General features: G+C 43.4%; 1 protein-coding gene across 1 annotated transcript in view; it reads left to right on the top strand.

The window, feature by feature from the left end:
- Positions 1-24,786, top strand: part of LOC144821701 (solute carrier family 22 member 7-like) — a 254,092-nt gene that overhangs the window by 91,466 nt on the left and 137,840 nt on the right. Inside the window, exon 3 of the mRNA XM_078678918.1 lies at positions 173-276. Within this exon, the coding sequence (XP_078535044.1) occupies positions 173-276 (104 nt within the window). The remainder of the gene's footprint in view (positions 1-172; positions 277-24,786) is intronic.

The following is a 24,786-nucleotide window of genomic DNA, read 5'->3' as shown; positions in this document are numbered from 1 at the left end:
TGGTGATGCAGTGCACGCAATGATATTCATTTTATTTATTTATATGTTTACTTACCTCCGTAATCCATACATTACTACCCCCCACCCTGCCCCTCCTCCTCCCCACATCACCGCCCGGCCGGTACTCCCACTGCTGACCGCGGCTGCTGACACTGTCTCCTTTCTCTTTCAGTGGGACCTTGTGTGCGAGCAGAAATTGCTTAATAAGGCCTCAGCCACCTTTTTCTTCATCGGGGTCACAGTGGGAGGCATTTTGTTTGGTTACCTTTCTGATAGGTACAGTATGAAATGTCCATTCTTTCAATAATATGTATGTACGTTCCTCCATGTAGTAGAACTGCAGTGCACACATAACACAGTTAGTATCATCTGATGCTAGCTGTATTATGAGTGCACCGAAGTAGATGCCTTGCACAGTTATATCTGCTAACTGTACTTCTGTCTTTTTTAGGTGAGTTAAAGGTAAGTAGATAGCACCTTTCTACAAGGTAACTGTCAGTGGATTGAGGACAGGGGTTCAACAAGTGGACAGTTGCTGCTCCAACTCACTGGCAACCTTTCAGCATGCTATCAATGTTGCAGGTTCACTGAATTTATGTCCCAAATGGCTTGTAATTACACAAAGTGATGTAGTAGCAACTTTTCTGGAATTGTACCTAACAGTGTAAGGGAAAAATCCCCAAATTATGCAAATTACACTGGCTTAATCTAAATTTCACCCAGGCCTAATAGCAAAGGTGCCACTGACAAAGTTTGCCTTTACTATTTGTAGGCACTACAACAGAAGTATAAGCAGAATATCTATGATCTTGTGTATTTGCTGAAGGTTTTCCAGCTCTAGACAAAAACGCATGCATACACACAGAATTATCTAAAGGCCACAAATTCGAATCACACAGTGTCATTTGAACCCTGTCTTTTCACTTCATCATTTGACATATTGTCTGTCCATTTTTGATTGACAAAAGTACAAAGAATATGCTTTAGGAATCAGGTCAATTTTGAAATTTCTTGATGAAGCAATTCCTAGACCAGCAGTCTGCTGAACAGTCTCTCAGAGAAATTTGAATTCTCTAGGATAGAAACTTCTATTACCATGAACACTCTTTCCTTGAACAGCTCCTTGTTGATATGTATAACCATGAATGATTACAGAAGTTCTACTGAATAAATGAATTTATGTCAGTGCACTAAAACCTTTTTCAATTGTTTGGAATCCTGTAAATAATTATAGGCTCATAGGTCAGATGTGTTATCATTGAACAGGTAGATAACGCATGCTTGAAATGCTGCAGGGTAGTTAGCCAAAGGTATCTGGCAGTCTTTCTACTCTTTAATCATATTTCTTTCATGTTTGTCAGTTAATCTATGAATTTAATAATGACTATAGAGATGAAAGCAGGATCTTTATAGTTGTGTCATTTGAGATGTCATCAGTGATGTCACTGACCATATCATGAATGATGTTATATGTGACATCATCAGCAGTGGATTGCGGGCGCACGAGTTATACTTAGTACAACTAACTATAACGGAGGAATTTCAATGGTTTTGTACGAGTGAAATGTCCAGCTAACTATAACACCCCTAAAACCTATGTTTTTTTCAGTGAATTTCTAAGGTTTTTTAAATGCTAGTTCCTAACTATATCATGTCTGAAACCTATGGTTTTTTCAGTGAATAATGGATATAGATTCATTTAGTGGTGGTGGAGGTGCACGTGTATATTCAATAGTACTTCGTGGTGCAGCATCTTCAGTAGCTGGAAATGTTGCTTGTTCTAAAAAATCTGGATATGCAGCTGTCCCAAGAATGAACCCAGCGATTGATACTTGACTAATCTTGTCTCGTTGTAAATCCAGGAAAGGTAAACGATGTAGTGGTCCAATCTAAAGGTACTTAGGGAATGGCAGTGGACTGCTGAACTGACCAGACACATGATACATCTTTAGGTGATTGATCAACACATTCCTGTTTGTTTGTTACACCAGACAGTGGTGGAATGATTATGTAGTGCAAGTGCCTTCTACCCCAAAACTGTAGGATGGTCCAAATGGCTCTTTGTTAAGAATCCATTTCTGGACCAGCTCACCCACATTTAGGTGTCACCTACAGACAGCTAATTTTTCTTGGGTGGTAGATTTTGACAATCTATTTCTGTTTGCTAGTTACTCTCTTAACCTCTTCCGCGCTCATGACGGAACCACTCCATCACGAGCCACGGACGCACTGTGCTGGTGACGTAGTGGTTCCGTCACGGCGCTGCCGCCCCGCCCACGCTGCAGGAATTCCGCGCCTACGCGGGCGTTCTATTAAGCGGGCAGGTCCGTGACGGAACCACTCCGTCACAAGCACAGTGTGCCCTTGGCTCGTGATGGAGTGGTTCTGTCAAGGGCATGGTGGCGCCGTGCAGACCCCTCTCCCCCCAGCACCGCGGCGGAATTACCACTGCGGCCAAGGGGTTAAATCTTTAATGCTCTGCAATAGAGTCAATATGTGACTTTGCCCCTCCAGAGATTTAAAATGTGGGTACATATGTGACAACCCCGATAAGCACTTTGTACAGTGAGCAGCCATTAAGTACAGCCCCAGGCAGATTACTCAGTAATTGCTGAGCCCCGTAAAAGATTATGATTCATCTATCCAATTTCAATTAGTGTAGCAGTCAAGGCTTGTTTATGCGTGCCATTGGGTCATTTTATAATTGCGTTTGATTCCAGACAGAATGTGTGTGAAAATAGCAGACATACTCTCAAGGACGATGTAGCGTTAGCGAACACCTTTGTAGCGAAGGCCAAGCCGTTGTCTGAATGAGAGTTATGAACCACTCACATTGCTGCTAGACACGCCAAGGCTTTTATGACTGCTTGAGAAATATCAGTCTTTTGTGGCCAGACCCAAAGAAACGTAGGTCACAAATCAACCACAACCAATGTATTTCATTTGACACTTGGCCAGCATGGTTAAGTTGCATGACACTGAAACATTTATTGCATTGTTGTACTTCTTACAGCAGTGGAGGGTTTCATTTGTTGACAAACTTTATATTGTTGTAAATATTTTTAGGCATTTTATTTTATAAATATTTCCACCAATACCATTACTTGTAGTATTGATATCACAGATTCTGATGCCAATATGAGATAACCCTACATGAGCTGCTTTGATAAAATCTAATCTAACTGCATCACTAGGAATATGCCTACCCCCATCCCTGTATAAAAATCATAGGAAACTTAATTTTTGTTGGGCTATGTGAATATTTAGAAGAAAGACTTTCAAAGGGCTTTTCCCCTTTTAATTGTTGTCTGTATTACCTCCATCAAATCTACAACGTTCACAGACACGTCACCCGAACAGTTGCTGTCAGCTTGAATTTATTCACCTTTATGGGCCGTCATATACTTATCCTATAAACAGCCGTCCGACGCACGCAAAGGGTTAAAACACATTCCTCTCCTCTTACTGAGACAGTGGATAGGGGGGACAGCCAAGCTTATATAATGTGAACTGTACTACCATTAACACAGCCAGTGTGGGCTGCCACCCTGTCACGACAAAGCGTTGATGATTATATGTTATATGTTGTAAAAAACAATAAAAAACTATATTGAAATTTAAAAAAAAGCAGAAAACTGTGAATCGATTTACTCACCATCATTTTCAGATTGCAATCTTGTACTTGATTGAATGCCTATTTGGCCACAATGAATAAAGTAACTAACATTCAGGGCCAAGGGGCGGGCATGCATCTCAGCACTTTATTTGCAAGAGAATCATCTACGATTCTACCGTGAGTTCGTAGTACCTCAAAGTCACAAGTGTTTTTACATTTCCAGCACTGGTGTCACCCACAGATTGTGCAGACCTGTTCATGTAGAACACTCCTGCATGGGTGGCTTATATATGAATGGCAAATGTATCTGTTGACTTTATAGGAATCCCTGGGTTGTACGTTTTGTATCATGCTCTCATTTTAAATCACTTGAATGTTTCGTTGGCGCACACTAAATCCAGCTGATAATAGGGGTGCCTGCTTTAGTAGCTGTCTGTAATGTAAGTATAAAGGAAACTATAATAGTCTGCTTGCCACGTGCCAGAGGACGCTCTTTCACAGCCACTGTGTATCTATGAGCATTTCCTCAGTCAGGGTGAATCATTTCTTTGCAGGTGAGTGCACATGTGATATGCACACAATTGGGGTGGCCCGTACATCATTGCAAAGTATATAAGTGTAGCCTGGACCATGTAAATTGCTACGTTTTCGTGTTGTTCCATGTTGGAAGATATTTCATTGCTTTATGCCTGCAGCAGGGGTGTGTGAAATTCATGTAGTTTGCTTTTCGGGTGAATACTAGGGGTGGGTGGAATTTGCGTAATCGCGTTACGCAAATCTCTGCGAAATGGTAAAAAATCTCTACGAACACGCAGAAATTCCGCAAACAGGTGGAATTGCTTGTTCGCAATGCTTTTATACTGTTCACAATCGCTGTGTGCGTGCTCGGGGGGCAATATCTCGCGAACACGCATTTGAGAATGCGAACAAGCAAACAATTTTGCAAAATCGCGAAACAAAGAATTTTGGGCAATTTTGTGTTCCGGGTACGGAACGGAATTTACCACCCAGGCCTAGTGAATACAGAACATTTCGCTAAAATTCCCCAAAATTAATTGTAATTACGTAAAAGCATATCTGTCACTTTACATTATAGTTTAATGTGCAATGTGTACTTGTGTCAGTTTTTGATGCGAGGACGAATTGTTTGCTAAAGAAAAGTGCAAAAACAAAAACACTACAAACAACAGCTGTATGCGTTCTATTCCAGTGAGTATGCTATAAAGTTTTTCCACAAATGGAGCGCTTTGTTGTAGATTTTTATCCCCAATGATGCATAGTTACATGAAGTGGTTTAAAGATGTAATTTCAGGAATTTTGCTTATTATTATTATTATTTAGAAGTTTGTAGAGCGCGCAGCTACCTCCGACGGATGTGTCCCGGCGCTAAAGACAATATCTCGTGAGAGGTACAGGAGAAAAGAATGGGTTAGATCAGGGAGAAGAGCCAGGTCTTAAGTTTTCTCCGAAACAAAGGCTCAGAGGTCAGGAATCTCAGTTCTATAGGGAGGCGATTCCACAGTCTGGAGGTGGCTACTGCAAAGGCCCTTCCTCCCGTTCGTACTAGGCGAAAACGGGGGCCGATCATAAGACAGAGATGGTTAGATCTGAGGTTTCGGGGTGCTTGTGAGATCTTCAGTCTATGTCTCAAGTAAATAGGGCCTCGACCATTAAGAGCTCTAAAAGCAAGGGTCAGGGATTTAAACTGAATGCGTAGTCTCACCGGGAGCCAATGGAGTTTGACCAGATGGGGTGTGATGGAATGACGGTAGGGAATATTACAGATCAACCTGGCCGCTGAATTCTGTATTGTCTGTAGTTGATGTCACGAAGGCCAGAATTCTCTCGCAGGGGCAGTCCTGTTGCTGTACCCAATCTCCACTCCACCAGTGACCTCGCCTAGCAGGCAAAGACACTAGCAAAAGGGAAAAGGGGAAGTGGACAGAGAAGAGACAACTTGAGATCTTCTGACACCACCTTCAGACCACTGAGCATAGGACTTATGCTGTCTGTATTACGTGGATACCTAATGCACAGATTGGGGAGAGAACATAAACAACAACCCACCTTAAATACGGTACTCTCTATTTTTATAACTGAACTTGTCCTACCAGGAATTCTCAAGTTATTGCCTCTCTTCTACAGTGAAGTGGTAGACTGCTGGATACTCTTATCTGGAAGGACAGGAATCAACATTACTGAATGCTCTATTTGTGTTTCTCTCCTACACTCTAATGGAACGTTCTTTACCTGAGAATATCCTAGGCAGTGACTTAATGGCGGTTCTGTTGTAGACTGCAGGCGCTTGAACCTTGGCTTGACTTCTGATAGTTCGTAATCCAAAGGCGCGCAAAAAGGAACCAGGGAGGAAGAGAGGGGAAGGGGAAGGTTAGGGGGAAAGCGCAATGAGGGATTGAAGAATCTTAGTTCGCAGTTTCAAGGGGGGAACAAAGGATGACCAAGTCAATGAGGTAAGCTTACTAGTTCTTTGTCCTGACGCTCACCCTCGAACTTCTTCTTCCTCTGAAGCGCTGAAAACTTCTCGAATGGGAATGAGAGAAGTCAAGCTGGAACAATAGCAATTTCCATGACGGAATTCTGTCACCACAGAAGTTCGCTGTGAAGAACTTCTTAAAAGTCTGGAAACTAAACTTCTATGACTACTCAGAACCAAGAATTACTCTTCCAGAAGACCACTAAATCCCTCAGTACTCCTGTCACGAATACTTGACACGGAGCGAGGAAAATCAGCGGCCGCCTCAAGCTACGAAGCAGTTGAAGTGCGCAGATACAAATCTGCGCGCGAGGCACATTAACTAGACCGGATACTGCCTGCGCTTATCGTTAGCGACCACCACGGCGGCCATCTTAGGGAGGGACTCTGATGACGGTAATGAAACTATTCACAAGATTACAGCCCCTCTCTCCTAAGGACAAGGGTACCACACATTCACCAACTGGGGTCTGGAAACGGTCTTCGCCTTCATTGCTGATTTATAAACAGAAGTGGCAGCAACTCGCAAGACCCTGACAGTACCCCCTCTCAAAGACCGATTTATCGGTCTTGGTTTGTTGGGATATCGGGTATGAAATCTTCTAATCAGTTGGGGAGCATGGATATTAGATACTGGTTCCCACGACCTTTCCTCGGGACCATACCCCTTCCAGTCCACCAAGTAGAACAACTTTCCTTTTCTGAACTTAGAGTCTAGAATATCCTGAACTTCATATTCAGTATGACCTGCAATCTGAAGAGGATCTGGTGGCTTGACAACCCTCAAATGTGGCTTAGTCTTTTTCAGAAGAGAGACATGGAAAACTGGATGAATACCCACTTTAGCAGGCAATTTCAATCTCACGGTAACTGGACCCAAAACCTTCTCTACCACATAAGGACCCACAAACCTAGGCTGGAATTTTCTATTTCCCTTCAGATGTAAATTTTTTGTAGATAACCACACCTGATCACCCACTCGATATTGTGGAGCTGGTTTTCTATGTTTGTCTGCACTTTTTTTATAAGACTGTTTAGCTCTAATCAAATTTTCCTCAGCTGACTTATGCAAGGTAGCCATATCAGACACTAAAGTACTAGCAGCAGGGACCTCTAAATCTTCTTGGGTGAGAAATGGATTAGGGTGACGACCAGAGTTCAAATAAAAGGGGGAGTAGCCAGTGGACACACTCCTCGCATTGTTACAAGCAAACTCCGCCATCCACAATCGATCTACCCACTCACCTCCCTGATCAATCAAGAACAAACGAAGGTACTGTTCCAGTTCTTGATTGATGCGCTCAGTCTGACCATCAGATTCCGGATGGTAACTAGTGGACAGTCTACCCTCCACTCCCAAACCTTTCAAGAAAGCCTGCCAGAACCGAGAAATGAACTGGGCCCCCCTATCTGAAATCACAATCTTGGGAACACCATGTAATTTTACTATGTTTTCACTAAAGGCTTGCGCTAACTCAGGAGCTGTAGGAACACCAGACAGAGCGACAAAATGACTCATTTTAGTGAATGTATCTACAATGACCAGTATAGTGTCTACCCCTCTACTAACAGGCAAATCTACAATCAAATCCATAGAGATAGTGTGCCACGGATGAGTAGGAGTGGGTAATGGCTGTAAGAGTCCTTGAGGGGCTTGTCTACTGGGCTTCCCCCTAGCACACAGAGCACATGACTGAACGTATTGCTTGACATGAGAGGATAACTCAGGCCACCAAAAGTAACGTTGTACCAAATCCAAGGTCTTGGAAATTCCTTTGTGACCTGCTAAAGGATGGTCATGACAACTCTGCAAGGCTTTTTGCTGCAAGGCACTAGTAGGGAGATATAACACCTCCTTATAGTAAGGCAATTGTTGTCGCATCTGTCTCTCATGATCACATTGAACCCACTCTTGGATCTCACTTGGCGATAAACTTTTCCGAACTTCTTCTTGAAAGTTATCCAAGGAAAGGGTGCAGATGAACTTGGCTTCCGGAATGATGAGCTGAATGTCCACAGAATGCTCATTTTCCTCTGTGTTCAGACGCGATAAGGCATCCGCCTTACCATTCTTATTCCCTGGGCGATATGTAAGCACAAAGTCAAAATCCGCAAAATATAGGGACCATCGTAACTGGCGTGGGGTCAAGGTCTTGGCAGATTTAAAAAACTGCAGATTTTTATGATCTGTAAACACAGTGACAGTATGCTTGGCACCCAACAGGTAGTGTCTCCAGTCCTCAAATGAATCCTTTATGGCTAGCAATTCTTTTTCTGCGATGGTGTAATTTAATTCCGCTGAATTCAGTTTTCTGGAGCGATAGGCCACCGGATGGAGTTGCCCAGTTTTCGGATGTCGTTGGGAGAGTACTCCTCCAATCGCTTGGTCAGATGCATCAGCTTCCACGTAAAAAGGTTCTGCCGGGTCCGCATGCAACAAAATGGGAGCTGATGTAAAGGTACTCTTAAGCTTGCGAAAAGCTTGTCCTGCCTCTGTGGACCATTCAAACTTTTCTCCCTTTTTCAGCAAGCGAGTGATAGGAGAAACCAGTTGAGAAAAACCCTGAATAAATCTTCGGTAAAAATTAGCGAATCCCAGGAATCTCTGAATCTCTTTAACATTCCGTGGTTCGGGCCAGTTCTCAACCGCTTGTACCTTCCCAGGATCCATGGTTACTCCTTGCGGGGAAAGGACAAACCCAAGAAACTCCACAGTCTGAGTATGGAATACACATTTCTCCAATTTCACAAACAGATGATGTCTCTGTAATCGTTCCAGTACCATTCTGACGTGACGAGGATGATCTTGTACTTCCTTGAAATAAATTAAAATGTCATCTAGATAAATGATTGCCACCTTGTCAATTAGATCGCCCATGATATCATTAATAAAATGCTGGAATACCGCAGGAGCGTTGCAAAGACCAAATGGCATAAAACAGTATTCAAAGAGCCCAAACTTGGTCCGGAAGGCAGTCTTCCATTCTTGGCCTTCTTTCATTCGAACCAGGTGATAGGCTCCTCGTAAATCCAATTTAGTAAAAATCTGAGCCTCCTTGATTTGGTCTAATAGTACTGAGATCAAGGGCAAAGGATGGCGGTTCTTGATGGTAATTTGATTCAACGCTCGATAGTCTATACAAGTTTGTAAGCTTCCTTCTTGCTTCTTAGGGATGAAGAAAAGCTGAGAGGATACAGGCGACTGAGATGGCCTAATGAATCCATTGGCCAAGTAGCGGTCCAGATACTCCTTCAAATGGGTGTTTTCCGCTTCCGTTAAGGCATAAATTCGACTACAAGGTAGTACAGCCCCAGGCACAAGGTCTATGGTGCAATCGTACGGACGATGTCGAGGTAACAGATCCGCCTCTTGCTCACTAAAAACTGTGGCATATTCCTGATATTCAGGAGGAATTTTTTCAGACGTGATCGCACAAACTGACTGTCCTCCATAGGAAAGTAACGAGGCTTGCGATGGTGACTTTATTCCTTCTTTTTCCCCCAAAGCAATGTTCAAGACAAAAACTAGAATTCATACTCACAGTTCGGTTCTCCCAATCAATAGCCGGATTATGGGTGGTCAACCAGGGTAGCCCAAGAATTAATTGGAACTGCGGTGCATCGATCAGATTAAATTGCAGAATCTCCCAATGCCCATCCGCCTAAATCAATTCTAATTCTTCCGTATGGCTAGTGATCGGTCCGGATGACAAATTGGTACCATCCACCGCTCGAACTGGTTCTTGCCTTTCTTTTGGAATGGCTCGAATTCCCATACGTTGAGCGTACTTAATGTCGCAGAAATTTCCTGTGGCGCCAGAGTCTAGCATGATAGCCACTCCAATGATCTGGTGTTCTCGAAACTTCAGTGTCATGTGAAGAATGACATGAGGAATGTTCGACTGCAAGGTGTTAAGGATGGAATGAGGATCTGGAGTCGTCTTTGCCTCTTAGACCATCAGTGCGGCTCCATTTACTGATGGTTCCCCCCGTTTCCCTGCAGGGGAGTCTTAGGGCGTTTTGGACATTCCTTTACAAAGTGTCCTGGACTTCCACAATACAAACACAGTTTCTTTTGACGCCTCTGCTCCTTTTCTTCTTTGCTCAATGACCCGCGGACAGCTCCAATTTGCATGGGTTCAGGATCATTACTTCCACTGACGCCCTTCTCAATTTTGGCTCGATCAAAACGAGGGAAATTTACTCTCCAGTCCTTGCGCTTCTCTCCCTTTCGTTCTGAGTGACGAAAATCTAATTCTAACACCAAATCTACCAGAGCAGATAGTTCAGTGGGTCGATTCGGAACTTGTGCTAGAACATCTTTAATTTCATCTCTTAGGCCCCGATAAAATAAAGCTGCTCGTTTCTCTTCGGGCCAGTTGGTTTCCAGAATTAACTTGTTAAACTGCGTTAAATAAGTAATGAGATCTTTAGATCCTTGCCTCAGTTCTAGCAACTCGTTGTCTGTGGCCTGAGAAATCCTTCTCCTATCAAAAATACGTAAAAACTCAGTCTTAAATTTGTCAAAGTCACAAAGTATAGGATCATCCTCACTAACCAAAGGCATTGCCCAATTTGCTGCATCTCCACTTAAATAGGATAGAATGAAGGCCACCCTGGATTGAGCGTCTGGAAATAATGTGGGACGGCACATAAAATGGAGGGAACATTGGGTCAAAAAAAGTTGTGCCTTTTGTGGATCCCCTGAAAACCTCTCTGGAGCGGCTAATGGAATCAATGGCGATACAGAATGTATCACTTGTGCTACTGACTTAGGATCTGGGACGGTAGTACTGGTACTAGGCCTGGGAGAGCTAAAAACAGGATTTCCTAAGACCAAACCTTCTACCTTCTGGGCCAACAGCTTAGTCTCCTGACGAGAGGCTACCAATTCTACTTTTAAACTTTGATTCTCCTCCCGTACTGCACCTATCTCCCTTTGAATACCCCCTAGAATCTCTCCTAACTCCTTTAAATTCAACCCTTCCGCCATACTGCCCAGGCGAGATAAATACTTGGGCACTTCAATCTGTCACGAAGGCCAGAATTCTCTCGCAGGGGCAGTCCTGTTGCTGTACCCAATCTCCACTCCACCAGTGACCTCGCCTAGCAGGCAAAGACACTAGCAAAAGGGAAAAGGGGAAGTGGACAGAGAAGAGACAACTTGAGATCTTCTGACACCACCTTCAGACCACTGAGCATAGGACTTATGCTGTCTGTATTACGTGGATACCTAATGCACAGATTGGGGAGAGAACATAAACAACAACCCACCTTAAATACGGTACTCTCTATTTTTATAACTGAACTTGTCCTACCAGGAATTCTCAAGTTATTGCCTCTCTTCTACAGTGAAGTGGTAGACTGCTGGATACTCTTATCTGGAAGGACAGGAATCAACATTACTGAATGCTCTATTTGTGTTTCTCTCCTACACTCTAATGGAACGTTCTTTACCTGAGAATATCCTAGGCAGTGACTTAATGGGGGTTCTGTTGTAGACTGCAGGCGCTTGAACCTTGGCTTGACTTCTGATAGTTCGTAATCCAAAGGCGCGCAAAAAGGAACCAGGGAGGAAGAGAGGGGAAGGGGAAGGTTAGGGGAAAGCGCAATGAGGGATTGAAGAATCTTAGTTCGCAGTTTCAAGGGGGGAACAAAGAATGACCAAGTCAATGAGGTAAGCTTACTAGTTCTTTGTCCTGACGCTCACCCTCGAACTTCTTCTTCCTCTGAAGCGCTGAAGACTTCTCGAATGGGAATGAGAGAAGTCAAGCTGGAACAATAGCAATTTCCATTACGGAATTCTGTCACCACAGAAGTTCGCTGTGAAGAACTTCTTAAAAGTCTGGAAACTAAACTTCTATGACTACTCAGAACCAAGAATTACTCTTCCAGAAGACCGCTAAATCCCTCAGTACTCCTGTCACGAATACTTGACACGGAGCGAGTAAAATCAGCGGCCGCCTCAAGCTACGAAGCAGTTGAAGTGCGCAGATACAAATCTGCACGCGAGGCACATTAACTAGACCGGACACTGCCTGCGGTTATCTTTAGCGACCACCACGGCGGCCATCTTATGGAGGGACTCTGATGACGGTAATGAAACTATTTACAAGATTACAGCCCCTCTCTCCTAAGGACAAGGGTACCACACATTCACCAACTGGGGTCTGGAAACGGTCTTCGCCTTCATTGCTGATTTATAAACAGAAGTGGCAGCAACTCGCAAGACCCTGACAGTTGATTTATGAGATACGCCGGGGCTCCAAAGTACAGACTATTAGCGTAGTCCAAATGGGCGGTGATGAGGGCATGGACTACTGTCTTGCGTGAGTCTAATGGTAGAAAAGGGATGATTTTCTTTATCATATGGAGCTTTCCAAAACAGGAGGATGTGACTTTGTTAATTTGGGTGTTACAGGAGAGGGCGGTATCAAATTGGAAGCCCAGATTACGGGCAGCTTGGACAGGTAACGGGGGAGGATTTAATTTGGTCGGCCACCAGAGGCTGGGAGAGATGGGGGATTTCTGGTTAAAAAATAGGACTTCCGTCTTGTCTGTATTAAGCTTTAAATTGTTAGAGGACATCCAGGCGGCGATATTCACCATAGAGTGGCGAAAGTTGTATAATGAGCTTTCAGAGTGATCCCTGAAGGAAAACACCAGCTGAGTGTCGTCAGCGTAGAAGATCACTCTGACGCCCCATGATTCCACCACTTTTGCCAGTGGCTTCAGGGATACATTGAACAGGAGCGGGCTAAGGGCAGAACCTTGTGGTACCCCCCAGGTCAATGGTTTCTTGGTAGAAAGAAAGGAGCCCAGCATCACTTGTTGGAATCTGTCCGAGAGGAATGATTTGACCCAAGCAAGAGGAGTCCCGCCAACTCCCACCTCTTGTAAGCGTGTAAGTAGTGTGTAATGGGAGATGGTGTCGAATGCTGCGGATAGGTCGAGGAGGACCAACATGGCCTCCTCTCCCCTATACGTGCACTCACGAATCGACTCGGACACTTCAAGTAGAGCTGACTCAGTACTGAAGTCCGGCCTGAATCCTGATTGAGAGTCATGGAACAGCGAATTTGACTCCAAATAATTGGACAGCTGCTCTTGTACCGCCTTCTCGAGCACTTTGGCAGGCTTGGGTAGGAGTGAGATCGGTCGGTAGTTACTCAAACATGTTGGATCGACACCTGCTTTTTTTTGGATGGGGATTAGCAATGCGTGTTTCCAAACGGAAGGTACAACACCTAAATATAGGGAAGAGTTCCAGATTTCAAGCAGGGGGTCAATAACTAGCGGGGCGATCTCATTCAGAATCAGAGCCGGGGCTGGGTCCAGTGGTGAGCCTGATTTACATTTTAAAAATAGATTCAGGGCGTGCTCCTTGGTGAGTGGTTTAAAAGTTGTAAGTGCTTTGGTGCAGGTAATATCAGGATCTAAGGTGCTTTCTGTACAATTCTGAAGGATTGTTGCCGTAATGTTGGCAATTTTTTCCCAAAGAAATCTGATACGTCTTCCCTCAGTGTTTGGGAAGGGGAGACGGGAGCGGACAGGGCAGTGGGATTAGTAAACTCTTTAACGATGTTAAAGAGGGCCTTAGTGGAATTTTTTGCGTTGGCAATAGTTTCTGCAAAATAAATACTCATGGTGTTATGTTTGAGTTTATGAAACTCTTTGAGGGCCTTTCTGTAAAGAGACTTGGTTGCAGGGTCATAGGTCCGACGCCATTGGCGCTCTAGCTTTTTACATCTGCTTCTGTTTTCCCTTAATTCCAGGGTAAACCAGGGAGCTGACGGTTTTGATCTGCGGGAGGTAAGGGTCTGTAAGGGCGCGACTTTCTCAATGGCGGTCAAGAGATCTTTATTAAATGTAAGAACCGCCCCATTGAGATCGTCAGGGAGTGAATCTAAACTATTATTGTACCAATGCGCTAGGGCAGAACATGAGATCTTGTCCCATTTTCTGCCTTGTGCTCTAATGGTAGATTCCTTCTTAAGAGGTTGGGATAAAGACACCTCGAATGGAATCAGTGAATGGTCAGACCACGTCCGAGGTGTAGAAGGAAGAATTTTCAGCTTCGTGCAGTTGGAAAAGATTAAATCAAGGGTATGTCCCGCAACATGTGTGGGGCCCCTTACCCCTTGTGTTAGATTCATGCTTTGCATGGAGTCTAGGAGATGGGTGGCACGACTGCAGTCACTTACATCTACATGGTGGTTAAAATCTCCCAATACCGTAAAATGGGGATGTTTAAGACACAGATCTGCGGTAACTGCTAGTAGTTCAGAAATGGCAGACTGTGGGGTATTAGGGGGGCAGTAGACCAGGATCCCAGATAAGATGGCTGTAGTGGTGTCCGAAACGGAGAAGTATAGTGCCTCTATGGGCCCTATGTTCATGATTTTTCTCGACGTAATTGTCAGGTGAGTCTGTAAGATTACCGCGATTCTGCCTCCCTTCTTAGACCCTTCGCGGCTTAAACCTGTAAGGCGGTAGCCCGAGGGCACAGCAAGGGAAATATCAGGGTTGGAGGAGTCTTTAATCCATGTCTCAGTTAGGAATAGTAGGTCTCATGACATGGAATACAACAGCAGCCAAATGTCGCTAGCGTGGCATGGTAAGGAGCGACAGTTCAACAGTCCCATCGAGTATGTTTTTATGGGTGTGGGATGACTGACTAATGAGTCGTAGGGACAGTTTGTGTAAGGGGAAAAGGTGAAAGAGCAGTTATGGCATTTAAACAAGAGAGGGCAAGGCCGAGAGAGGTTGCACGGAGTAGAGGAAGTGCAAGACGTCTTTCCTAGGTCAATAAGCTGTGACCTAGTCCAGACTTGCCTCTGTGCGGGAAGAAAGCCGGCAGCATGGCTGGCCCTAGGCCCGGAACTGGCGCGGACAGGCGCAGACGGGCTTGCCTTAGGCGCGCCTTTGGCGCGCCTGCTGTGCTCGTCCGTTGCGTGTCCGGAAGATGCACATGATTTATAAGAGATGGGAGACGGCAGGGGGGGGCGTGGCCTCCGAAAAAGGGGCATGGCCAGAGGGTGCGCCGGTAATGGCGGCAATGAAGTTTGTTTATGCTCCCGCGGCAGCGCTAAGATCCGCTGCGCGGGCTAGTCAGGAGCGTGCTGAAGCCTCGATCCAATGTCAGGAATGGAGGTCAGGTAGGTTAAGTAGGTTAACTGTGATACAAAATTATTCTCAAAATGACGTGAATTACACCTGCGTAATTTTATATTTCACCCAGGCTAAGCTTCCAGTCCACAGAAAAGGTAAGTATTCCTAAGCCACGTAAGAGCCTCACTTACTCATCATAATGTGTCAAGCAGGCTTTTCCATAATTCAAGTACCCCACAAGGGCTTTTGAATGTGTATGGAGGGTGCAAGGTTGCATGTTTCTGCAAGCATTCTGTTTTAATCTGAGGTATACCATTTTTGATTGGCAAAAGTTCACTTTATATTTTTGCTGAGCCAGGAAAGTAATTAATCTGTCCATTCCATCTAGGTGCTCATTTAAATAATCATCAGCAGTCTATATGTTATTGATGAAGAACCACACTTCATAATCTTATTGTAAGATCTATTCTATTGTTGTTGTAAATAACTCAGGCTCTTTAATACCCCAGTGGGAGTCTTGTGTAACCATATCACCAACTATCAATACAGTTGACTATTATGATTCAGGCTCAATATTTAAGCTAAAGAAAACATTTGCAATGCCCAAAGTAATTTTGTATTTTTTCCAAAGTTTCTCATCAGTCCAAAACAGTGTTTTGCACATGTGTGTGAGATGACATTTCAATAATCCAGTATACTCAGTAGGAGTCGTAAGGAGAAATATAAATACTCAAGTGGCACTATCAAACCTTAAGCTGCAATTGGATCTAGGGTTGCTCAAAGGCCCCCCCAAGCCCCGGTGACCGCCACCCCTGGGGCTTTATGATAATATTTGTGGGGGGCTCACAGCTCGCCCCAGCCCTGGGGACCGCCACCCCCGGGGCTTCATAAATAAATGGGTGGGGGGCTCAGAGGCCCCTCCAAGCCCCGGGGACTGCCACCCCCAGGGCTTTAAGAAAATATTTGCGGGGTGGCGCACAGCCCGCCCCAGCCTTGGGGACCGCCACCCCCCGGGGCTTCAAAAATAAATGGGTGGGGGGCTCAGAGGCCCTCCCAAGCCCTGGGGACCGCCACCCCCGGGACTTGTGTTTAATTAAAAAAAAAATGTGTGGAGGGCTCGAACTTACCAACACGACCCGGGGACCACCACCTTCCCGGGGCTCTGTTAATCTTGGGAGGGGGACCACGTGCCCCCCCCTCCTGGAGCCTTGTCATGGCCCTGGGGACCACCAACCCCCAGGGCCGGCTCCTGCAGTGTCCCGGGGTGCCCACCGTGGGACACTGTAGTTTGCTATGGCAGGGCGGAAGCCTCGTGACTCCCGCCATGCCATAGCAAACTGCTTTGGTTTTTGGAAGAGAGAGCTGGAAATCTGATCTCTCTTTTAAAAACCAAGGACGATTGCTTATCCACACGGGGAGCTGCATCTTAGCAGCTCCCCATGTGGAAAAGCAATGCTGGCTCCCGAAGGACACGGGAAGCTGGTGGGACCGTGGGAGTATTGGGGAACCCCACGGTCCCCAACGGAGAGGGTCAGCCCCGGGAGATGGGATCCCCAGGGCTATTAGTGGCCCGGGAGGGGGGCCCCCTCCCCAAATATAAAAATAAAAACATAAAGGAAAGGCCGGCCCTGGGGGATGGGATCCCCGGGCCATAAGTGGCCTGAGGAGGGTTGCAACGCAGCCTCCCTCCAAATGAAATATATGTTTTTTTTTAAATATATACTTTGGTGTTTCAAACATTAAGATGTAGTAAATAAAGTGTACCTGTGCAATATCTTACGGTTACCAGCAATAGTTAGAAGCACTTGTGCAGAGTCTTACATTTAGCAATGACAATGAAAGTGTAATTGTGCATAGTCTAACTAATGGGTACTCACAAACTTTCTCTCGGGGGCCAAAATTACAGTGTGGTTTGTGGCCGAGGGCTGTACCGGTAGGGGCGGGGTCAGTGGAGGGGCGCGCCTAACGTAAAAAAATCAAAACCGTTTCAAAACAGACAATACGACGACAATGCTGTATTTTAAAAAGCAGATGTAACTACAAAGAGCACATATTGATGATACATTTTTATTAGCAGACAGTAGCAATCTTAGGAGGCATTGCATAGTTTCATACACACTTTGACCTCAATTCCATCACAGTCTGTCTGTCTGTCTGTCTCTCTCTCTCTCTCTCTCTCTCTCTTAGTCAGTCAGTCTCTATCAGTCAGTCAGTCTCTCTATCTCTGTCAGTCAGTCTCTCCCTCTCTGTCAGTCAGTCCCTCTCTCTCTGTCAGTCAGTCTCTCTCAGTCGGTCAGTCTCAGTAAGTCAGTCAGTCTCAGTCAGTCAGTCAGTCTCAGTCAGTCAGTCTCAGTAAGTCAGTCAGTCTCAGTCAGTCAGTCAGTCTCTCTCTGTCAGTCAGTCTCTCTCTCTGTCAGTCAGTCTCTCGGTCAGTCAGCCTCTCTCAGCCAGTCTCTCTCTGTCAGTCGGTCTCTCTCTCAGTCAGTCAGTCGCTCTCTGTCAGTCGGTCTCTCTCTCAGTCATTCTGTCTCTCTCTCAGTCAGTCTCTCAGTCAGTCAGTCCTTCTCTCCCTGTCAGTCAGTCTCTCCTAGTCAGTCAGTCTCAGTAAGTCAGTTAGTCTCAATCAGTCAGTCAGTCTCAGTCAGTCAGTCAATCAGTCAGTCTCCCTCTCAGTCAGTCAGTCTCTCTCTGTCAGTCAGTCTCTCTCTGTCAGTCGGTCTCTCTCTCAGTCAGTCAGTCTCTCTCTGTCAGTCGGTCTCTCTCTCAGTCATTCGGTCTCTCTCGCTCAGTCAGTCTTGGTCTCTCAGTCAGTCTCTCTCCTAGTCAGGCAGTCTCTCTCAGTCAGTCAGTCTCTCTCTGTCAGTCAGCCAGTCTCTCTCTCTGTCAGACAGTCTCTCTCTTAGTTAGTCTCTCTCTCTCTCAGTCAGTCTCTCTCTCTCTGTCAGTCTCTCTCTCTCTCTCAGTCAGTCTCTCTCTCAGTCAGTCTCTGTCATTCAGTCTCTCTCTCAGTCAGTCTCTTTCTCTCTCAGTCAGTGTCTCTCTCAGTCAGTCTATCGCTGTCAGTGACTATGTCTCTCTCTGTCAGTCTCTCTGTCAGCCAGTCTCTCTCTCAATCAGTCTCAGTTAGTCAGTCTCTCTCACAGTCAGCCTCAGTCAGTCAGTCAGACTCTCTTACAGTCAGCCAGTTTCTCTCTTAGTCAGTCAGTATCTCTCTTTCTGTCAGTCACTATCTCTACCTCAGTCAGTCAGTCAGTCTCTCTCTCTCTTAGCCAGTCAGTCTCTCTTTCTCTTAGTTAGTCTCTCTCTCTGTCAGTATCTCTCTCTGTCAGTCAGTCAGTATCTCTCTCTGTCAGTCTCTTTCTTTCTTTCAGTCAGTCTCTCTCTCAGTCAGTCAGTGTTTCTCTCTCTCTGTCAGTCAGTGTCTCACTCTCTCTCTCTCTCTGTCAGTCTCTCTCTCTCTCTCTGTTAGTGTCTCTCTCTCTCTGTCAAAAATAGAAAAGGCGAACCTAGGTGATTAAGGGTAATTTGCGCTGGGCAGAAAAAGCTAGTTACATGAAACGTTATTTGTACAGCTCCAAGGATAAGGTCCTGTTCACCTAACCAGAACCAAACGATGTGAAAGTAAAGACAAATCACAAATGTTAAATGAAAACACAAGAGTTATATCCCGAGCTAGGCAAGGCAATTATCAATATTAGTCCAATTATTGAGTTCAAAAATATAAAATTTTCTTCATTCCATCATCATTTATTGTTTTCTCGATATAAAATATCCAATCTTCATCAAAAGAATAGTCAATAGCCGCTGCCAACACGTGTTTCGTCCTGGTCTGGTGGCCAATAGACTTCGTCAGGGCTGAAAGTATTACAATAAATATAATCAATCCTCTATTCCATTGAATAGTACCATACAAGCACTAATGCAGAGTTAATATATACAGTTGCAAAGTGGTCTTAAGAACAATGGTCAAAGAAGAAGCTATAATCGCTGGTCAGTTTCAAATATTAGATACACAAACAATTACAAGGGTGCAGAATGAATATAAATTCATGATTAACAACAAGGGAAAAGAAATGATGTTTATATGCTACACATTTAACTTACATTATGTACAAAGATTCATCATAAGTCAAAGTGAGGCAAGAGCTAGAAAACCAATATTTTTTTTTCTCCTTCATAAAAGCGAGGCATTAAGAGTAAGAAGTGACCATCACCAAACGTAGTGAAAGATAAAGTGGGGGAAAGGGGTCGTCACGAGATTAACAAAAAATGAAGTGTAAAATCAAAAGCAAAATGAAATAGTAACCAACAAGATTCCCTGGTAAGGATCAAGAAAGTTTATATGCCCCTAGCACCAATAGCGGAAGTGAGAGGAATATATGGGTAAATAAATACGCTTACCATGTAAAATAGATCAAAGATGCTATATATTCCAAGCGTAATTTTAGAACCGTATTCACCATCCACTTTTAAGCTAAAAGTAGGGGAAATATTAAAAAGAAAATATATATATGATAAGAAATCTTAACTATGTAAACACTATTTAAAGGATTGGTTATCCAAACAAGGCTTGCACTCACTATGTAAATATCGGCTCCGCGTTTGTCAATCGAGTAATTTTAGACTGACGTGAGAAGATATGGTTCTATATCTAGTTCCATGTGATACTTCCCAAAATTAAACGGAAACCAGCCGTCATAGTATTTATCAAATTGCAAGTGGTCCGTTCCAATGTTACGGGTTTACGACTATCCTATGAAAAGAAACACACACAATCTCCGTATCAGTAATATTATCAAAGGGACATGTAAGACTTCAGCTTATATTTCCAAACGGGGATAAATACGTATATGCCCCACACTACCTTGATTACTTAATCCTAAGCTTAAATTAATCTAGGATAATACGTCAAGAAAGAGAAAACACTCCTAAGAAAAGTGACCCATTTTTAAACCAACGTAAAGTTTTCAAGACGCTCATATCAGACGTCCAATTCAAAACTCGATAATACTCTCTGCCTTTACTCCTAAAAAAAGAAATAATCGATCTGCAAGCATAAAAGTTATGTAACTTACCTCCGAGTACGGAGTAATAACGTAGTACTTCCCCGGTCGGCTGCGTACTGCAAATGCGCCATGTTTCCTGATCCTTTTAGTTGAAAGTTACGCGCCATAAAAATAAAAATAAGTGAAGGACTAAGAAGACGTGTATAGGCTGTCTCCCACTATACTAACTCACTATGAGCGCCATTTGTAAGTGTATAGTCGTGTTATTGGAAACACTATTAAAAGGCAAAACTAAATGTTCGAGTGTTACCACTTATATCATAAGGAGCCATCAGTTAGACCGCCATTCATTGGCCACAGGTAAAGTCCAAAGAAACCGACATGTATATCTCGTCCTTATTAAGAACAGCAAAAGACGGTGAAGCAAGAGTTTGTGAAAAAACACCCGATCGTGTGGGGATAAAGTTAATCAGAGCTTAATAAAATAAGTTTGGAAATATTAGGGTACAAAAAAGGGTTTTAGACATATAATCAGAAATGAGTTCTACATACATAATACAAGACTAGTCAGTAATCCAGGTCATTAAGTTTAAATACGAAATATTGGAGTACAGAAAACGTAAAGGCATAGAATCGGAATTGAAGTACAGATACATAATTCTGAAGTAATCAACAGATAAATATAAAGCACATGAGACTATATTAGTTACCAATTACTCACATCCAAAGGTCACAAACAAAGAAATAACATGTAAGTACATCTATTCATTTTAGTTTATTACAGTTGAATCAAATAAATGATTCTAAAAGACAAAAAGGGGGGAGGGGGGGGTTTGGCTAGAAGACAGTGGTAAGGTATGTTATATCGTAACTCATCAGCATAGGAAATAGTGTAATTCCTCATCAAAATGTAACCCCCTATCCACTGCATGGGTCTTCATAATCCAGCGTGCTTCCTGTTGTCTCAATTTAAGTTCACGATTGCCCCCCCTTACATCAATGGGTACCATCTCAATTCCATGAAAAGACATTGTAAGGTGCTCGGATTGTGAAGAACAGTTAATAGCATGTGCTGCTATAGGTACTCTTTCATCTCTGTTTTTAAGAGCCCTAAAGTGTTCTCCTACCCTATCCTTGAGTTTCCTGATTGTGCTCCCTATATAGATCTGATTACATTTACAGAGGATAGCATATATGACATAGGTAGTGATACAGTCTATATGTGTCTTAATGTGATAGGCACCAGAGTCATTGTAGTTAAAAGATAAACAGCCTGATTCATCAATCTCCCGTTTTGCGAGCCCCTAATAGCGATTCATATCGAATCGCTATTAAGGACTTGCAAAACGGGATTCATGTAGGAATTGCATAAAGAAATGCGATTCCTACACATTCCTTATTTGCGATTAGCTAATTGCTAATCGCAAATAAGGAATACTCCCCATTCATTCCTATGGGCCAAAAGGCCCATAGGAATGAATGGGGAGTATTCCTTATTTGCGATTAGCAATTAGCTAATCGCAAATAAGATAGCGATTTAAAGGGTGCCAGGGGTGTCCAAAGGACACCCTGTAGCACCCCTTAAATGCAAATTGAAACAGGTGTTGCGCACACACACATGTCCAAAGGACATGTGTGTGTGCAACATGCAACTTAGAAAAATGCTTTTAAGTTTTCGCTATTTACCACGAGGTTTGACCTCGCGGTAAATAGCGGGCCGAAATTGCGAATTCGCAATTTTTAAATGGATGATGAATTGCATTTAAGGAATCTCAAATAGAGATTCCTTAAATGTAATTCCTCGCTAAATAGCTAAATCGCTATTACCGATTTTTGCATTTGGGATGATGAATCCCAAATGCAAAAATAGCACTCGCAAAGGGCCAGATTCTCAGAATCTGGCCCTTTGCGAGCCGATTTCGGCTTGATGAATCAGGCTGTTAGTACCATGCAAAGACATTCTACACATAACGCAGTTCCCACAACGAAAAGATCCTTTGTTGAACCTATGTAGCCATGATAGCTTATAGACATTCTTAGGATAACTGGGACTGATCATGTTCCTAATTGCTGTGCCTCTGCGATATGTGACCGATGGATGAGCCAGTATATGATCCTTCAAAGAGGGATCTGATGTAAGCATAAACCAGTACTTTTTAAAAATACCATAAATTTGTCTTGACCAAACATTATATCCTGTAACGAATCTCACTGGGTTTTTAGTTGTAACAGGTTTCGTTTTATTTTGCAATGTTTCCGATCTTTTAAGTTTGAGGGCTTTATTTTTAGCCCTACTCACCACGTCCTGTCTGTAACCTCTGGATAAGAATCTATTTTCTATGTCCTTGACACAAATTAGGAATTCAGTCTCTTCACTGCAATTGCGGCATGCTCTATAGAATTCCCCAAAAGGGATTGAGTTAATCTGCGACTTAGGATGAGAGCTACTACCATGTAAAACTGCATTACATGAAGTTTCCTTCCTAAATAGTTTACTACAAAGTTTTTCATTTTGAACATATAGTTTAAGATCTAGAAAAACAATCTCAGAGCGACTAAAGTTTATAGTGAAAACCATGTTATATGAGTTGTTGTTCATATATGCAAAAAAATCTAAGAGTTGTGTTTCACTACCCATCTAGATCAGAAGAAGGTCATCAATGTATCTCTCTGTCAGTGTCGCTCTATCTCAATCAGTGTCTTTCTCTCTCTGTCAGTCTCTCTCTGTCAGTCAGTCTGTATCTCAGTTAGTCAGTCTCTCTCCACTCTCTCTCTCCACTCTCTCTCTCTCCCTCTCTCCATACTCTCTTTACTTTCTCTCTCTACTCTCTCTCTATCCACTCTCTCTACTCTCTCTACTCTCCTCTCTCCACTCTCTCTCCACTCTCTCTACTCTCCACTCTCTACTCTCCACTCTCTACTCCCCTCTCTCTCTCTCTCTCTATGGGGCCATGGCTCAGTACAGAGGGGCCCGCTCCAGATCTAATTCGGAGCTCTTGGGCCTGAGTACTGTACTGAGGGTGCCCCCTGCAGCTCAGGGCCCCTCGGACTGCGGGAGCTGCGGAGGCCTGTGTTACGACCCTGCCAGTGGTACATTACCTGAAAGGTCTGTGGGCCGCCAAGAAAGGCCTGCCGGGCCGCTGCCAGCCTGCAGGCTGTACTATGAGTACCGTGGGTCTAACAGTTAAAAAACGTTCTGAGCTAATAGTTAAAATGGATAATTTCTCGCCGTCTGAACAGGCCTACGCTCTTTAGATAATTGCTTTAGTATTAGGATTTTACGAGTTACTACGAGCAATTAAAATCTTACAAAATCCTCAGGTTCGTTTTTTTTCCAGTTACTATAAACATTTAAAATCTTTTAGAACTTCAGATTCGGGGCCATACACAGAACTTTAGGATCAATTTTTGGGATTGCAAATTTTCCTTTAACATTAATGAGATTAACAATATTATCCTACAAAACCATTCATTAATAATAATCTAGGCATGAGACTGATGTTGGGTGTCACGATCAGAGAATAGCATTTTTTCTGCAATGAGGACAAACTTTACAAATGTTGGGATCAGACGGGCGTATTCCTGGTGAGACAGGTTATGATAGCTTGTCGACATGTTGTCACCCCTAATTCATTAAAGATGGATTTCAACAAAACTTTCCTCTCTTCTAATAGCTGGGTAGAAAGTAGTTCCAATGTGCATAAAAGATTCTTCATAAAAGCCACGTAACCTACAGCTGTTTGAGGACCAATTTCGTTCCCATATCGGAATTCCATCCTTTGTGGGATATCTCCCAAACCGTAACAACATAAATCTGTCCCTTAAAAATCATTTTAAATGTATATCCGTGAGGTTCTAATTTGGTAAATGAGTTGTTAACTGACCAAGAGTGACTCTTTTTTGCGAGCTCATCCTTATCTAAGAGAATCGATAGAAAGGTAGCTGAGCGATTTATTGTCTGTTTATACACCGCTTTGCTTCTGACTTCATCTTCAAAAGACGGAGACTTAAAATTATTTAAAATCTCCATTAGATAAGTTGTCTAACTCCTAGCATGCTCATACCTCATTATCTCCTGTCAACATTGGTTTGCGAGGGTGCCCTGGTCCGAGCAGAAAAAGAATATAATGATTTTAAAAAGTCAGATTGCATTAACAGAGTTTGTCTTTTCAGACCAAATTCCAATCTGACATTAGCATGCCCCATATACCTTAGAACCCTAAAAACAGATTAAAAAACTTTTATTAGTAGGTTATCAAGGATTTTTGTGTTTTTCCCTCAAAAAATCATTGAACCGTAAGCCAAAGAAGGAACCAGCTTTGCTTTCCTAACCTTAAGTAAATGCCCATGGTTTCGACATGCCAACCTATCTCTCAATTTTCTAAAAGCAAAAGACAAAACTGTAGCTTTTGCTTTGAGGTTGATAAAATGCTGTTTAAAAGACAATTTATCGTTGAATGTGATTCCCAAATACTTATAAAATTTCACAGTTTCAATGTGTGACACATTAATCTTCCATTCTCTCTTGTCTGATTTTGTACCACCAATCGTCATTTTTT

This window comes from Lissotriton helveticus, chromosome 2_2, assembly GCF_964261635.1.
Source record: "Lissotriton helveticus chromosome 2_2, aLisHel1.1, whole genome shotgun sequence".
NCBI classification, from domain to species: Eukaryota; Metazoa; Chordata; class Amphibia; order Caudata; family Salamandridae; genus Lissotriton; species Lissotriton helveticus.
This window is presented reverse-complemented; position numbering and strand designations above follow the sequence as displayed.